This window comes from Triturus cristatus, chromosome 2_1, assembly GCF_964204655.1.
Source record: "Triturus cristatus chromosome 2_1, aTriCri1.1, whole genome shotgun sequence".
Taxonomy (NCBI): Eukaryota; Metazoa; Chordata; class Amphibia; order Caudata; family Salamandridae; genus Triturus; species Triturus cristatus.
This window is the reverse complement of record NC_140581.1, coordinates 12542338-12560751: the sequence shown is the minus strand read 5'-3', so window position 1 is coordinate 12560751 and position 18414 is coordinate 12542338. Positions and strand designations below refer to the sequence as shown.

The 18414-nt window shown below is 49.4% G+C and overlaps 1 protein-coding gene across 1 annotated transcript in view; it reads right to left on the bottom strand.

Moving 5' to 3' along the window:
* Positions 1-18414, bottom strand: part of LOC146863614 (myosin-IIIb-like) — a 547606-nt gene that overhangs the window by 104536 nt on the left and 424656 nt on the right. Inside the window, exons 23-24 of the mRNA XM_085627644.1 lie at positions 14856-15011; positions 11803-11930 (exon numbers count right to left, since the gene is read on the bottom strand). Coding sequence (XP_085483770.1) covers positions 11803-11930; positions 14856-15011 — 284 coding nt within the window. The remainder of the gene's footprint in view (positions 1-11802; positions 11931-14855; positions 15012-18414) is intronic.

The following is an 18414-nucleotide window of genomic DNA, read 5'->3' as shown; positions in this document are numbered from 1 at the left end:
TTGTTACCCCTGTAACCGCCTCTTTGGTAACCTTTTGTAAAGGTGGTCTGAGTAGGGGACTTGTACGATGTGGACGCTGTGTCTGAGGAGTAGCCTCTGGATGCACTCCGAAAGGATGAGCGGCGAAAGGAGCGTCTGGGCAGGTGAGACAGTAAGGCCCCCATGGATTTTGCTGTATCCGTGTCCTTTTTCATCTTTTCTACGGCCTCATCCACCTTTGGCCCGAAAAGATGTTCCTGGTCAAAGGGATGGTTAAGGATAGAGGCTTGTACTTCTGGTTTAAACCCAGATACTCTTAACCAAGCATGGCGACGGAGAAGGACGCTGGTGTTAATGGCCCTGGAGGCTGTGTCTGCTGCGTCTAGGGCACAACGTATAGAGGTGTTTGTGATTCTTTTACCCTCTTGAATCAACTCGTTGGCTCCACTTTTATATTTTTCACGGAGATGTTGCATTATGCTTTCTAATTCGTCATAATGAGCCCTGTCATATCTGGCCAGCAGTGCCTGAGTGTTTGCGATACGCCATATGTTGGCGGCCTGGGATGCTGTGCGTTTGCCTGAAGCATCTAGCAGTTCTGACTCCTTGTCAGGTGGTGGTGCATCACCTGACGCTTGTGAGTTTGCCCTTTTACGTGCCGTAGATACCACCAAGGAATCTAGTGGCGCTGGTCCTCTGATGTAAGAGGGATCTGAGGGAGCAGGTTTGTACTTCTTTTCGATACGTGGGTTAAGGACCCTGCTCTCACTGGGTCTTTAAAAACTTCTGCCGCATGCTTTACCACCCCTTTGAGCATGGGCAGTATGGGGGTGGACCTCTGTGTAGTATCGAATGTGTCTAGGAGGAAATCTTCCTCCACAGGGTCATTATGCATGTCCACCCCATGATAATGTGCTGCTTTTTGCAGAAGATGGTTAAACCCTAGTGAATCTTCAGGTGGAGATGGTCTAGAGGGGCAAATATAGTCTTGTGGGACGTTGGGGATATCTGGTATATGGTAATCGTCCCATGGATCTGGAGATCCTGTAGGGGTGGGGTCTTGTGGCACATCCCCTGTATCATAATATGGGTCCCCATGATCATCATCGTCTGGAGATGGAGTAGGAGAACGATGAGGTGGGGGTGGAGAGGGTGGAGGGGGTGGAGGTGGGGAAGGAGGAGGAGGTGGAGGAGGAGGGGGAAGGTATTCTGAATGGAGAGGTAGCAGAGTCCTTCCTCTTTTGAGGTGGAGCAGGCTTCTCCAAATGTCTCTTTTTAGTAAAGAGCGTCAAACGTCCAGTTTTTGGATCCTTGGTAAGAGTTGTTTGCAAGGGATCCGGTGTAAATAACTCTGGTGAGGTAATTTGGTCCGTCGGCGTCGAAGGCGTCGGGGCCGATGATTTTTTAGGTTTTTCCGTGCCGGTTTGATGTTTAGAACCCGGCTTGGGACCCTCCGGTCTCTTGGTCGGCGCCGAATTGTGCTTCGGCTTGGAAGTGTCGGTGCCGGTGGCCTATGTGGTTTGGTCAGCACCGAAGGTGGCGTCGGTGCCGAAGAGCTGGGTTTCGACCCCGAGGGCTTCGGTGCGGAGCTCGGTGTCGAGGTGGAGGCCGTCTTCTTTTTCGGTGTCTAAGTGTGTTTCTCGGCACCGCTGGCAGGCTGGCTCGAGCCCGAACCGCCGGAAGGCTTACTTGGCTTCTTCACCGGACCCGAAGGTGGGGTGTGTGAAGCAGTGTCTCTGGTCTTGCCTAGGCCCGGAGGCGAAGGCGTGACCAAAGCCTTTCTGGGTGTCGGCGCGGGTGTGGGAGGGGGTAGATTGGTACTCACGACCCTCTGCGCCGGGGTGATGTCCTCCACATCTGACTTGTCGGCCTCGGAAGCGCTGACGAGGTCCTCTTCGGTACGATGATGTTCCGGATCGTCGATGTCATCTCCGAAGAGGTCGACTGGAATGGACGTCGAGGAGTGTGCCATGTTCCTTCTGGCTCTTCAGTCCCGAATAGTCTTTTTAGATCAGAAAGACTTACAGGCTGGACAGTCTCGAGCCTCGTGTTCCGGGGAGAGGCAAAGGTTGCATACCTCATGAAGATCGGTGTGGGGAAATTTGGACCCACATTGAGGGCACTTTTTGAATGGAGTTCTTTCCATGAGCCGGGACCGGAGACTGAGTAGGCCCGAAGGCCGCCGTCGACGACTGGAACCGAAGGTTTGTGTCCATGAGAAAGCGCGTTGATTGAAGAGATCGTGATCGAAACAATACAGTGATTGGGGTGAGGATTGTGCGTCGATCGTCGAACTGGAAGCTGTTCGGAACCGGAGCGCGAAGATCACATCCGAGCCCGATGGCGGAAAAAAACAATCTGAGGATGGAGCTGAAGCCCATGCGCAATACGATCCAAAGGAGGAGTCACCGACCTCGTGACTTCCAAAGACTTTCCAAGAGGAAAAACAAACTGCAAACATCCGGGCCCAACACCAGATGGCGATCTATGCAAAAGTGTGTAATCTGCAGCTCATATGCCTCGAACACTTATTTTTATTACTACACTGCGGTTCTTTTTCAATAAGCCTACAATACATGATTAGTTCTGGTAAAACAAGCTGCTTAACAGTCCTTCTGGGCTAAGCCTGAAGGCTGGTCTCCAGAGCTTTCTATGGTTGTCTAAGACCACTAAAATTGCCATAAGGGTTGTTTGGATTAGTGCAGGGTGCTTCACTTAAATAAGTGTGCAGCATATACTAAGCCAGCCTCCTACACCAAGGGGCACTAGGAACATCTTCTGTAATAACCAGCGGCCGTTGGTCGGGCTGACTGGTAGCAAGACAGACAGCGCAATTTTACACGACCACCTCCACTGTCTGGTCGATCCCTGGGAACCAGCCCTTGCTCCAGAGTCTGTTCTTGGGTTTTACAATGACTTGGTGAGCTGCATGTGCATTGATGGCAGTTTACTGTGTTAGGCTTCCAGGTAGCACCAACCGCGAGCCTCATAACAAGGAGCCCTCGCTGGTAACAGATAGTTCGCGTTGGACATTATGTATTGCCTTTAGAATGGATTTAGCCTCCTTGTGCAAAAGGGAGCATTCAAAGTGGAGGTTGTTTTGGGTTCGAATCTTGTCCCATGACAAATTTGAAGAGCCACCCACATGTAAGCCTTTGAGTACCACAGGGAAAGGGTTGGGATGATTCAAGGGTCTCTCTTAGAAGAGGGGCTCGACAGAGGAGGATACTCCCATGTCCGAAGCAGCTGTCAATCCCCAGTTGTGGCTCCTTGATGGCTATTTGTAAGCAGTCACCTAGCTGGGTAGCTTCTTCCACTTCCAGTAAAGACATTTGGAGAGGTCTGCCGTGGCCTACAATGAGTAACATTCTCCGGTCACTAGGGCTCAGGCCATCTCGGGAGGAGTGGCTGGCTGAGCATGCAGGGACAGAAAATTAGCCGGGCTCCGGGTACCTGGTCAGTATTCAATGGTGAATTGGAACTCCTGCAGATGCAGAATCCATGTTTTCTTTTCTTGGGGGAAGCTTTGATTATGATCCACGGAACAGAGGAATCAACAGCCTGTGATCTGTGATGATGGAAAATGGATGGCCATACAGATAGATGTAGAAATGCCAGCAGCCCCACAAAATGGTGATGCCTTGTCCTCTATTCGGGAATAACATTGTTCTTTGAGTGTGAGCTTACGGCTGGCGTAAGCTACCAGGGCCCATTCTCCTCACTTCTGCTTTTGGGCAAGCACAACCACCAGGCCCTTAGGGCTGGTGTCCACCACTAGCTGAGAATTTATCTATGGGTTGAAGTAGACAAGAGAGATATCAGACGACAACACAGCTTTGGTTCGTCGAAAAGCCACTTCTTGCTCGGTTTCCGACACGCAGGGGCTAGATGACTTGGTGAGCTGAGCTCTAAGTGGGCGGGTGAGGTCTGCCAGGTTCTGCATCAAGCACCAACAGTACATTACCATTCCCTTGAAGCAGTGAACTGCGGACACCGAGTTGGGAGCAGAGGCATCCTGTATGTCCTTCACCTTGTCAGGGTCGTGCCCAATCACTTTATCCGAGAAACGGTACCCGGAGAATCTGATGTCCCTTGCCAAAAGTGGCACTTTTTGCGATGACGCATTAATCCTTGTTTTTTTAGTCATGTGAAGGCGGAATGGAGGTGGTTCAGGTGTTCTCCCAACGTAGAAGAGTGTACAAGAATATTGTTGCTCACATTCAGCACACCGGGCAGGCCTTGTAGAACATTCCTCATAATGTTTTGGAAAACTTCTGCTGTGCTGGAAACACCAAAGCTTAGTTGGGTGTACCTCCATAGGCCAGCATGGGTGGAGAATGTGGTGATGGGGCGGGCGTCCAGATGCAGCACGATCTGGTGTTATCACAACCACAGATCCATTTTAGAGACCAACTTGGATCCAGACAGCTTTCCAATGATGTCAACAAATTAGGGACAAAGGGGTAGGTTTAATGAGGTTCAGTGTACATACCCCGTCAACTACTAATGCAAAAAGGTACACAGTTCCTCTAGTCGAGAAAGAGGGGGGGGGGAGGGGGGGGGAACAGGGAAGGAAACAAAGGGATGTATTGTCACGTGTCATGGGGAATAAGGCCTGATCACGAGTAGAACAGGTCAAGAAAGTAGAAGGGGGGGGGGGAAACCTTTTTTTGGAACTAGGGCTCTCACACACCCAGCAAGCTAGGTGTCATGCTTCATCATTTGAGCCTGCCCCTCGTCAGGTCGGCGCTGCAATTCCTGACGGGCTCCCAATATTGGGGCTCTTTGGCGGGGATCTTTTGTTCCTGCCGAAGGGTGCAGTGGGGGTAAGGGGCCCTAGAAGGTGTAGATGTAAATGAATGTATAAAATAGGTACTGTTAGTCCACACGTGAATTTTATTAAAGTGGTAAACAGCCTAATTAAAAACAATGAAAATTGTGGTGGGTATAGGCACTAGTGATTATGTAGCTAGTTATGCTTACCCTACTCTCAAGAAGATCGACATGTTTCGTGCCTTGGTAGCCAAAATGGTTAGGGCACTTCCTCAGGATCAAATAATAAGGACTATCTACAACAAAAGGTAAGTGACTAGTCTACATACCTAGCAGGTGCAAAAAGTAACCTACAGGGGAAGACAAAAGACAACAACGTGACAATAAATAACACATTAAAATGCACTCACTTGATGAGACAGAGTTTTGTCAATAGGAGGCTCTTAGTGTCAATGGGGATAAACAAGGGTGCAGTAAAGTAGCAGTCACCCAGGTGGAAGATATACAGTTGTTCACAAAAATGTAATAAAAACAATAAATGCAATAAACGGAATAATTCAATCAAGGCAGTGCAGGGAAAAACTCACCTAAACTGCTTTCAAGGCAATCTTGCAGCAGTGGCCGGCGGTTATAATGGACTCCAATGTGGGTCCTAAGGATTGATGCCGGAAGGGTGAGAGAAAAGGATTAAAATAAAGGTAAAAACCGACGGTACCGGAACCGGTACTGGAAGGAGTATGGCGGGTCAACCATGGCGCCCACGTAGGTGAGAGAGACCAAGGACAGTCAGGGCGGCCCATCGCCTCTTAGTAAACTAACACGGGCGGTGTGGTGTGCAGCCATGGTAACCCAGCGAAGCAAGGGGCAGCCGGCGCGGAAGCCAGGTGCATAAAGGGGGTGTGTCGCCACACGCCCGTGCTGTCCTCCTGGTGTGAGGGACAAGTGCCGCCACTCCTCGTTGCAAGCGGGCCAGGTCATGGACGGTGACGCCCATGAAGTCACAACAGTGGAGTAGGTGCCAAAAGCGCTCCGTAATTAAAATCTCACCTCAATGAGGGTCTGGACCATGGTGGAGGAAGCAAGTAGTACTCACCCGCGTCGAAAGGCGCCTATGCTCCTGAACCTACCCCTACCGCCGGCCCTAGGATGGTTGGAGGTGAGTGAGGGTACGAGTCTGATATGCTGCGTCAGGATGACGTGTATTGCATCATGTGACCGCTAGCGCGGGGCCCCAATGGTGGAGATAGTATGGCCGGGGCAGCCATGATGAAACGGGGAGGAAACTGAGGTGTTTGCATCCTGATGACGTAGAGCACGTCATGTGACCAGAAGTGCCTGGCAGAACGCTCGGAGCGGCCGCTACAGCCGCGGCGGCCATTTATGACCGGGAGAGTTGTATATCCAGCGCAAGGCACACCGGTTTGGTAACGACCATGGTGGCGTGGGCCCGCTAGAGAGTGGAAGGTTGGATACAAATTAAAGTTAAAAATTAAAAGTTGGAATTGAAAATTGAACCCAATGGACAATATAGATCCGAGTGGTTGAGGGGGTTATGCGGTATAAGGGGGCTTAATAGGGAGGTCATCCAAGGTGCCAGAAAGGGTGGTACAGGCCACAGACCACAGGGTGCGTCTGGGTCTGGGAGAACAGTATATCTCAGTGGGGGGATCAAGCTCAGGTGGAGAACAAGGAATAAAGCTACGGGCAGGGGGACTTCATCCAGTGAGTGCACCCCATGGGATGTCGTCGTTAAGGCCTGTCAGGTGTGTGGATAATCTGAGAACCCATCTCTGCTCAAGCCTGAACAACGCATTTTTAGAGATCTGCGGATGAGCCTCTAAGACTACCCAGCTCATTGAATCAGCATGGTGTTGCATTTCCTTGAAGTGTGTGTAGAGTCTAGTCGTAACTCTCTGACAGCGTATGTTGCTTCTATGCTCTGTAATCCTAGTCTTGATCGTGCGAGTAGTCATACCTATGTAATATAGGTCACAAGGGCATGTAATCATGTAGATACAATTCTTTGTGTTGCAATTAGTGTGTGTGGTCAAAACCCAGTGAAAATCATTTTTAAAAGTGATGTCCTTGGTGGTGGTGGTCAAGTTACAGGCCACACATGAACCACAAGGGAAGTGACCTTTTACTGATGGTAAATCCCACATAGTGCGTTGTGTTTTGGTCATAATCAATTTTGGTCTTGTGTGGACCAGTAGGTCCTTGATGTTTTGTGTTCTCTTTTGGTTTGGGTATGCTCAGGCCTGTCTCTAGAATACTCCAGTTTCTCAGAATAATTTTCTTAATTCTAGTAGAATCAGGTGTAAAGGAAGTGACACAGGTAAGTATGTCAGTTTCAGGTTTCATTCGTGTCTCAAGCCTCTCGTGGGTTGTTCCTAGCTGTTTTCATGGAGTTATGGACCTGTCTTTCGGGATAACCCCTCGCCTTCAGATTAGATGATAAAATGGTACACGCACTGATTGTGTAGAATTCACTAAATGGATCAATGAACAAAATGAATATCTCAGATTTTCCCACACAATATCAGAACATTCAGTACCATTCCTGGACCTGAACATCACACTATTCGATGGTACTCTTAGCACAACATTATATAAAAAACCAACCGATCGCAATAGTCTACTGCGCTATGACAGCCATCATCCCAAAACATTGAGGGACAATCTACCATTTGGTCAGTTCCTACGCATTAGACGTAATTGCACAAGGGTGGCAGACTATAACACAGAGGCTAGAGTTTTATCATCTAATCTGAAGGCGAGGGGTTATCCCGAAAGACAGGTCCATAACTCCATGAAAAGAGCTAGGAACAACCCACGAGAGGCACTCCTTGAGACACGAATGAAACCTGAAACTGACATACTTACCTGTGTCACTTCCTTTACACCTGATTCTACTAGAATTAAGAAAATTATTCTGGTCCACACAAGACCAAAATTGATTATGACCAAAACACAACGCACTATGTGGGATTTACCATCAGTAAAAGGTCACTTCCCTTGTGGTTCATGTGTGGCCTGTAACTTGACCACCACCACCAAGGACATCACTTTTAAAAATGATTTTCACTGGGTTTTGACCAGACACACTAATTGCAACACAAAGAATTGTATCTACATGATTACATGCCCTTGTGACCTACATTACATAGGTATGACTACTCGCACGATCAAGACTAGGATTACAGAGCATAGAAGCAACATACGCTGTCAGAGAGTTACGACTAGACTCTACACACACTTCAAGGAATTGCAACACCATGCTGATTCAATGAGCTGGTTAGTCTTAGAGGCTCATCCGCAGATCTCTAAAAATGCGTTGTTCAGGCTTGAGCAGAGATGGGTTCTCAGATTATCCACACATCTGACAGGCCTCAACGACGATATCCCATGGGGTGCACTCACTGGATGAAGTCCCCCTGCCCGTAGCTTTATTCCTTGTTCTCCACCTGAGCTTGATCCCCCCACTGAGATATACTGTTCTCCCAGACCCAGACGCACCCTGTGGTCTGTGGCCTGTACCACCCTTTCTGGCACCTTGGATGACCTCCCTATTAAGCCCCCTTATACCGCATAACCCCCTCAACCACTCGGATCTATATTGTCCATTGGGTTCAATTTTCAATTCCAACTTTTAATTTTTAACTTTAATTTGTATCCAACCTTCCACTCTCTAGCGGGCCCACGCCACCATGGTCGTTACCAAACCGGTGTGCCTTGCGCTGGATATACAACTCTCCCGGTCATAAATGGCCGCCGCGGCTGTAGCGGCCGCTCCGAGCGTTCTGCCAGGCACTTCTGGTCACATGACGTGCTCTACGTCATCAGGATGCAAACACCTCAGTTTCCTCCCCGTTTCATCATGGCTGCCCCGGCCGTACTATCTCCACCATTGGGGCCCCGCGCTAGCGGTCACATGATGCAATACACGTCATCCTGACGCAGCATATCAGACTCATACCCTCACTCACCTCCAACCATCCCAGGGACGGCGGTAGGGGTAGGTTCAGGAGCATAGGCGCCTTTCGACGCGGGTGAGTACTACTTGCTTCCTCCACCATGGTCCAGACCCTCATTGAGGTGAGATTTTCATTACGGAGCGCTTTTGGCACCTACTCCACTGTTGTGACTTCATGGGCGTCACCGTCCATGACCTGGCCCGCTTGCAACGAGGAGTGGCGGCACTTGTCCCTCACACCAGGAGGACAGCACGGGCGTGTGGCGACACACCCCCTTTATGCACCTGGCTTCCGCGCCGGCTGCCCCTTGCTTTGCTGGGTTACCATGGCTGCACACCACACCGCCCGTGTTAGTTTACTAAGAGGCGATGGGCCGCCCTGACTGTCCTTGGTCTCTCTCACCTACGTGGGCGCCATGGTTGACCCGCCATACTCCTTCCAGTACCGGTTCCGGTACCGCGGGTTTTCACCTTTATTTTAATCCTTTTCTCTCACCCTTCTGGCATCAATCCTTAGGACCCACATTGGAGTCCATTATAACCGCCGGCCACTGCTGCAAGATTGCCTTGAAAGCAGTTTAGGTGAGTTTTTCCCTGCACTGCCTTGATTGAATTATTCCGTTTATTGCATCTATTGTTTTTATTACATTTTTGTGAACAACTGTATATCTTCCACCTGGGTGACTGCTACTTTCCTGCACCCTTGTTTATCCCCATTGACACTAAGAGCCTCCTATTGACAAAAATCTGTCTCATCAAGTGAGTGCATTTCAATGTGTTATTTATTGTCACGTTGTTGTCTTTTGTCTTCCCCTGTAGGTTACTTTTTGCACCTGCTAGGTATGTAGACTAGTCACTTACCTTTTGTTGTAGATAGTCCTTATTATTTGATCCTGAGGAAGTGCCCTGACCATTTTGGCTACCAAGGCACGAAACATGTCGATCTTCTTGAGAGTAGGGTAAGCATAACTAGCTACATAATCACTAGTGCCTATACCCACCTCAATTTTCATTGTTTTTAATTAGGCTGTTTACCACTTTAATAAAATTCACGTGTGGACTAACAGTACCTATTTTATACATTCATTTACATCTACACCTTCTAGGGCCCCTTACCCCCACTGCACCCTTCGGCAGGAACAAAAGATCCCCGCCAAAGAGCCCCAATATTGGGAGCCCGTCAGGAATTGCAGCGCCAACCTGACGAGGGGCAGGCTCAAATGATGAAGCATGACACCTAGCTTGCTGGGTGTGTGAGAGCCCTAGTTCCAAAAAAAAGGTTTCCCCCCCGCTTCTACTTTCTTGACCTGTACTACTCGTGATCAGGCCTTATTCCCCATGACACGTGACAATACATCCCTTTGTTTCCTTCCCTGTCCCCCCCCCCCTTCTCTTTCTCGACTAGAGGAACTGTGTACCTTTTTGCATTAGCTTTCCAATTATGTCATCTATGGTTGGTGTGAGAAGACGTTAACGCTTTATTCCCTGGTTGTGAACTCTCATGTCCATACAGATGCGGACGGCGGCTGGTCGTTTGATATTTTTTGCCACCATGATGGGGGAGACCCACGGTGTGAGGCCTTTCACAGTTTTAATGATGCTCACTTTCTCTAGCATCTTTAGTTTGGCTTACACCTTGGAGCGGAGGTGTAAGGCAATCCTACGATTTCTAAGTGTCAAAGGTGCGACAGACTCGTCGATGTGTATCCGGATGGCTGGACCCACTAGGCAACTGGTTACCTCAAATAAAGGTGCAAACTCTTGCAAGAGGCAGTCGAGATCTTGGGCATCCACACTGAAAGACAACTGTATTAAGTTCAGGTCTTGGACTGTTCGGCAGCTGAGGAGGAACCCCAACCCCTCTTGCAACACCTACACCTTCGCTCTCCTCCAGGAGGCATCATGGGAGAGCTTAGCATATAATATGCCTTGGAGCCTCAGTGGTGAACAGTTGCAAAAGTGTATACCTTCACCCTTGTGTGGTGAACCACCCGTGAATTGGGCAGACTGCCATAGACATCTACGGCCATCAGGTTGATGGAGGCACTGGTGTCAATGAGCACGGAAATGGGGTGGTCTTGCACTTCCATACACCACATGGGGACTGTCCGGTGAATGGCCTTGAGATTGTCCATTGTTCTTATGACATGGACCACTGTCATGTCCTTATCCATGTCACTGTCAGACCGGTTGTTTGAGTGTGGTTCCACTGTGTGGGCTCCCTTCGTTGGAGCTTTGGGTAGTCGTCCTTGAGATGAGCGGCATACTTTGGAAAAATACTTTAATTTGCCACATGTACTGCAGGTCTTGCCACTGGCGGGGCAGTGACCCACGTGAAGATACAGGCCACCATACCAACCACACGTACAGGTTTGCCTTCCTGGCTTAGTGGGGTCTGAAGATGGCTTGGTAGACTCAGGTTTAAAATTCCATGACCCTTTGTAGAGAGCCTTGTGGGGTTCTTCCTTGATGGAGGCTGATGAGTTGGGGTCCATGTGGGCCACACAAGCCTTGGCTCGTCCCTTCCAAGTTAACGTCTGCTGGTCTAGGACCCTCCCACCACTGTTCACCTTGGCTCTTCCCTCCAAGGCTACCTCCTCCTGTTCTATGACTCTCTCATCATGGGCCACCTTGGCTCTTCCCTTACCAGGCAACCTCCTCCTGGTCTATGACTCTCCCACCACTGGTCAGCTTGGCTCTTCCCTCCCAGGATGTCTCCTCCCAGTCTATGACTCTCCCACCACTGGTCCCCTTGGCCCTTCCCTCCCAGGCTACCGCCTCGTGGTCTAGGACTCTCCTGCTACTGTTCACCTTTGCTCTTCCCTCCATGGGGCTCCTCCAGACCCAGGACCCTCCCACCACTGGCCACACTTCCTCCTCCCTCCCAGGCTCTCTCCTGGTCGATGGCTCTCCATCACTAGTCACACTTTCTCCTCCTCCTCCAGTCTTCTACCTGATCTAGGACTCTCCCACCACTAGTCACCTTTCTTCCTCCCACGTTTGATATTCCTCATACTGGCCCTCAAGTCCCACTGTCTTCACTTAACTTGCTGACACCACTGGTACCAATATCTTACCTCAACAAGCCTGCTGCGTGGGCGGGGCACAGGGGGCCCAGATGAGGAATCTCTGGACTGTGGATGAGGGAGGTTCTGTGGTATCCTTTTCCTTGGCAGAGGAATGGGGGTGGGAGGAGTGTGAGCTCCTACAAAGAAGAAGAAACAAGAAAAAAACAGAAAGAAGTAACTAAAGGGCCGAAAACTGAAAGAGTCAGGCATTTAACCCTTGCCAGCAACTCTGCAACGAGTCCCACCTCTGCAACGAGTCCCACCTCTGCAACGAAGAGTCTGACTTCTACAACAGCATGTCCCACCCTCTGCAACAAAGAGTCCCACCTCTGCAACAAGACCCACCTCTGCAACGATTCCCACCTTTGCAACAAAGAGTCCCAATGGCCAGTCCCACCTCTGCAACGGCCAGTCCCACCTCTGCAACGGCCAGTCCCACCTCTGCAACGGCCAGCCCCACCTCTGCAACGGCCAGCCCCACCTCTGCAACGGCCAGCCCCACCTCTGCAACGGCGAGCCCCACCTCTGCAACGGCGAGCCCCACCTCTGCAACGGCGAGCCCCACCTCTGCAACGGCGAGCCCCACCTCTGCAACGACGAGCCCCACCTCTGCAACTACGAGCCCCACCTCTGCAACTACGAGCCCCACCTCTGCAACTACGAGCCCCACCTCTGCAACTACGAGCCCCACCTCTGCAACGACGAGCCCCACCTCTGCAACGACGAGCCCCACCTCTGCAACGACGAGCCCCACCTCTGCAACGACGAGCCCCACCTCTGCAACGACGAGCCCCATCTCTGCAACGACGAGCCCCACCTCTGCAACGACGAGCCCCACCTCTGCAACGACGAGCCCCACCTCTGCAACGACGAGCCCCACCTCTGCAACGACGAGCCCCACCTCTGCAACGACGAGCCCCACCTCTGCAACGACGAGCCCCATCACTGAAGATACTCAGGGAAGGCATGCAGCTAAGACGCACAGCACTGAAGATACTCTGAGAAGATACCCATCTACGAAGCAGATCACTGAAGATACTCAAGAAAGACATGAAGCATAGATGAAAATCACTGAAGATACTCCGGGAAGACACTGAGGTAAGATACACATCAGAAAGATACTCAGGGAAGACACTGAGGTAAGATACACATCACTGAATATTCTCAGGGAAGACACACAGCTAAGATGCACAGAACATGCACATCACTGATGATGCTCAGGGAAAACAACCTAGCAAAAATGCACATCACTGAAGCTACTCTTTGAAGATACCGAGCTACGGTGCACACCAATGAAGATCCTCACCACCAATAGCCAGATCTGATCCTTGTCACTGAATATACTCTCTCTCTGCCAATAGCCAGATCTGATCTTAGTCACTTAAAATACTCTCTCTCTGCCAATAGCCAGATATGATCCTCGTCACTGAAGATACTCTCTCTCTGCCAATAGCCAGATATGATCCTCATCACTGAAGATACTCTCTCTCCGCCAATAGCGAGATCTGATCCTCATCACCGAAGATACTCTCTCTCTGCCAATAGCGAGATCTGATCCTCGTCACTGAAGATACTCTCTCTCTGCCAATAGCCAGCTAAAATGCACATCACTGAAGATACTCTCTCTCTGCCAATAGCCAGATCTGATCCTCGTCACTGAAGATACTCTCTCTCTGCCAATGGCCAGATATGATCCTCGTCACTGAAGATACTCTCTCTCTGCCAATAGCCAGATATGATCCTCGTCACTGAAGATACTCTCTCTCCGCCAATAGCCAGATATGATCCTCGTCACTGAAGATACTCTCTCTGCCAATAGCCAGCTAAGATGCTCGTCACTGAAGATACTCTCTCTCTGCCAATAGCCAGATATGATCCTCGTCACTGAAGATACTCTCTCTGCCAATAGCCAGCTAAGATGCTCGTCACTGAAGATACTCTCTCTCTGCCAATAGCCAGATATGATCCTCGTCACTGAAGATACTCTCTCTCTGCCAATAGCCAGCTAAGATGCTCGTCACTGAAGATACTCTCTCTCTGCCAATAGCCAGATATGATCCTCATCACTGAAGATACTCTCTCTCTGCCAATAGTGAGATCTGATCCTCGTCACTGAAGATACTCTCTCTCTGCCAATAGCCAGTTAAAATGCACATCACTGAAGATACTCTCTCTCTCTGCCAATAGCCAGATCTGATCCTCATCACTGAAGATACTCTCTCTCTGCCAATGGCCAGATATGATCCTCGTCACTGAAGATACTCTCTCTCTGCCAATAGCCAGATATGATCCTCGTCACTGAAGATACTCTCTCTCTGCCAATAGCCAGCTAAAAAGCACATCACTGAAGATACTCTCTCTCTGACAATAGCCAGATATGATCCTCGTCACTGAAGATACTCTCTCTCTGCCAATAGCCAGCTAAGATGCACATCACTGAAGATACTCTCTCTCTGCCAATAGCCAGATATGATCCTCGTCACTGAAGATACTCTCTCTCTGCCAATAGTGAGATCTGATCCTCGTCACTGAAGATACGCTCTCTCTGCCAATAGTGAGATCTGATCCTCGTCACTGAAGATACTCTCTCTCTGCCAATAGCCAGATATGATCTTCGTCACTGAAGATACTCTCTCTCTGCCAATAGCCAGATATGATCCTCGTCACTGAAGATACTCTCTCTCTGCCAATAGCGAGATCTGATCCTCGTCACTGAAGATACTCTCTCTCTGCCAATAGCCAGCTAAGATGCACATCACTGAAGGTGCATTGTCAAAGTACCCAGTTACATCCGTTTGATGACAACCAGAAGAGATATGCTCCAGTAAAGAGATTCAGCTGAGATACACCTAAGAGCAATGCCAGCACAAGTCACGAGGATCACTAATTATGTGTTCATTAACCTTACATTCTATTGCAGTGCCTTAGACACAGTCGATGCGGCCTGGACGCTAGGGAGCTCATGGATGCGAGATGCTCAGGTACAGTTGGGCTCCTATTGCTAGTACGAGGCTGAGCTCGAGACTGCGACAGGCAGCTGTGGCGATGATAGGGTCACTCACTCTTGTGCTCCAGCTCGTGTAGCCTGGCTCGCTCCTGCTCCGCTGCTGCTTCTTCTTGTCGCCTCTTCTCCTCCAGTTCACGCTCCAGCTGGAGTTGAGCCCTCATCTCTACCAGCACAGCACAGTATCTCCTCCGGCAGCAGAAGGCTTTGTAGTCTGAAAAGAATAAAATACAGAGTCACTGTACTGACAGGCATGGAAGAGAGAGGCAGAGAGCTTCAAGTAAAGTCCCTCCCAAGCAGCATTGAAGCTTCTGAGTGCCCGGCAGGACCCTGGACCTAGGAGATGACCTTAGACATGTGAATTCATCAGAAATAGCCCACATAGCAGGTATGCTACTTTTGACAATGTGAGTAATCCCCGGATGCAACTTCACACCACACGGCCTCACTGCCCTTCATTGACAAGTTTGCTCTACTTTTTAAACGGTCTGATTAAGCGCCGGTAGCAAGCCTGAGATGCCATTTTGAAGAGAGAGTTCAAGCTATGCCATCTCTCTGCACAGTGGGTACGTGACTAGGGAATGTGTTTTTTGTTCCCACTTTCCTGCAGCGCCCGAGCCTGGTTACCCAGCAGCTTGCTTCCCTTCCTCCTGGGCACACTTTGCCCACATTGGAGTTCTCCACGTCCTCCGTACATCTGCTCGGGTTCAGAACATACGGTGAAGATCCACATCTTCATGGTGACTGGATGGAAACCTGCCGCTCATCCACTGATGCTTTGCGTTCTAGATCTCAGGTAAAAATATTTTAAAAGAGCGTCCCGAGTCTTAGGCCTGCTCATTGGTGAGAACCCACTTTTATCATCTTAGGTAAAGGGGTTGAGAAGCTTCAAGAGAGCCGTCAAGCCGAGGACCTGCCAAGCAGAGGCGCAGCCAAGCAGAGGCGCAGCCAAGCAGAGGCGCAGCCAAGCAGAGGCGCAGCCAAGCAGAGGCGCAGCCAAGCAGAGGCGCAGCCAAGCAGAGGCGCAGCCAAGCAGAGGCGCAGCCAAGCAGAGGAGCAGCCAAGCAGAGGAGCAGTCAAGCAGAGGAGCAGTCAAGCAGAGGAGCAGTCAAGCAGAGGCGCTGCCAAGCAGAGGAGCTGCCAAGCCGAGGCGCAGCCAAACAGAGGAGCAGTCAAGCAGAGGAGCAGTCAAGCAGAGGCGCAGTCAAGCAGAGGCGCAGTCAAGCAGAGGCGCAGTCAAGCCGAGGAGCTGCCAAGCAGAGGCGCAGTCAAGGAGAGGAGCAGTCAAGCCGAGGAGCTGCCAAGGACAGCTATGGTAAAAGCCAAGGCGTTCATCTCCTCTGCAGAGGTCAACAGAATGATGAAACAAGCTGGCAGCCAGCAGACGAACCCCACAAAAAATCTCTCTTGTGATAGGAGCCAGCCACTGACAACTATTAACACCAACCATTGTGAACACTGTTACATGTTTGCTGCATTTTGCAATAGGAGGTGAATGGGGCCAGAGGACAGTCTGGTGCCTCTGATAGCAGATATGACAAGGATGCGTCAGTCCATCGGAGCTCAGGGATGTCCCATTGCAGCCTCTCCCAGCATGAGACGGGCCTCCCTTACTACCCTCAGTTATCGGCTTCCAGACATAATTACAATTGTAATTACATGTATATAGCACTTAGTACCCCTGACGAGGTGTTGATGTGCTTTTTCGGCGAGTAGCACGCTACTTCAGAACCCAAACAGGATTAGTGGAGAATTAGTCTAGGGAAACATGAAATTAATTTGAGCAGTCGACACGTCAGTCTGGGTTTTGGATTGAAAAGGATAATGGAGGGATAGACGAGAGAACAGTCTAGGAAGCTGGGATTTGGGGAGTTCATAGCAGTAGGAGGGTCTTGGGATGAGTACAGGGGAGGTGCAGTAGGAAAAACTCAGAGTGAGGGGTTACGAAAGGCTCATTTGGGAGCTCTGAATAGTAAAATGTATGAGGTGATGCAAGGAGGGGTGGAGGAGGAAGAGTCTAGAAAGGTTATTTTGGGGGTCATAGTAGTGGAATATGGTTTAGGATGAGTCAGCGAGTGGAGGTAGAAGATACATTGTGAGAGGTAACGGGTGAGGAATAGGGTAGTACATTGGAGATGCTGAATTAGAGGTAAGGTAATAAATATAAAGATACATAAATACATAGAAGGTATACATGTATAAGGGAGGTAACCGGTGTAGATTTACGTTTTAGTAGTATTAAATGAACTCAGACTTTCAAGTGTTGCTGTAATTCAATAGTGAAGCAAGTGTAGATAAATAGTTATGATAAGTGATGTACTTATTTACCTATATATATGTCAAACAGAGAATAATATAACCATAAGTAATATGTACATTTGTTAAGCAGAACTAACAAAAATCTGTTTATAACATCTATATATAAAAACATAATTATTCTACACGTTTATACAAAGCAATACACATATGTAGGTACGAATCTATGGTCCACATAAACTGTTACATATACGGGGGGATACGCTGTATATTTATGTTTGAGAATGGTGGTTATGTGGGGAAGAGAACTCTTGAGAAGCCTAATGAAGATGAAACGTAGGCTCAATGTACCTCGGGGATGGTTACACTGTGACGGACATTACATTATGTCCCAGAGACTTGATTTGATCATTTTGTGTGTCACAATTTACAGGCATCAAATTCTGGGGCCACCATCTGCATTGGCCTCTCTGTGCTCATTTCAGAAGCAACTGGTTTCCTCCATATCAGTCAGGCCACGTCACGCAAATTACGGCTAAAAGTAGCAGAGCTCTGGCACGCTGATGCCAGAAAAGGCATACCATTATAAGCGTGAGGTCTCCAGAGTCCTAGACTTATCCTGCCTGAAAGTCTAGCATCTGATAGAGGAGATGATAGCCCGTCATGTCCTCCTCGTCTGCTTTTTGTAGTATGCCACATAAACAGATGGTGTCCCACCACAAGCTCTTCTAAGGTTGTAAGAGATGCCACATCTTGATATCAATCCGGACTTTGATGCATCCTAGAATCCCCCTCATCGAGTCGTCATTCTGCAGTGCTCAGAGGAGGCTCTGGGTGCTCAAACAGATGTGACTTCACTTGAGATCTTCGTGGCCACCGCCTCCATGTCACCCACTCTTCCTCTTATTCTTGAAGTTTATTCCATAATCTCGTCTCATCTGACATCAGACGTAGACTGGCTTTTCCCTTTCATTGATGGTTTGTCGCCCACGGACAACTAAGAGTACAAGTTGTCGCACAGAGTGCCGTTAGGATATGTATGTGACTGGCACATTTAGGCTCAAAGGTGGAGAGCCTAGACTCCGCTCATAATTTAAATGCCGTAAGGAGGACGTATTCGAGTTAAGCATACCACAAGTAGAACGGCACACTCTCCATACAGTCAAGGGTTTTATGCATCTGAGATCCAAAGCCACACACGGTGCTACCCCATTCTCTGCATGAACCCAGATGGAGCTGTAAGGACGACTGAAGACTATTCCGTATCATCATCAGGCCTTTGAAGCCTGAGATCTCGAGGCCAGAGAGCCCCAGCTGTACAAAGGTCTGCTTTATCTTCTTTGGATTAGTCACTCTTAGCA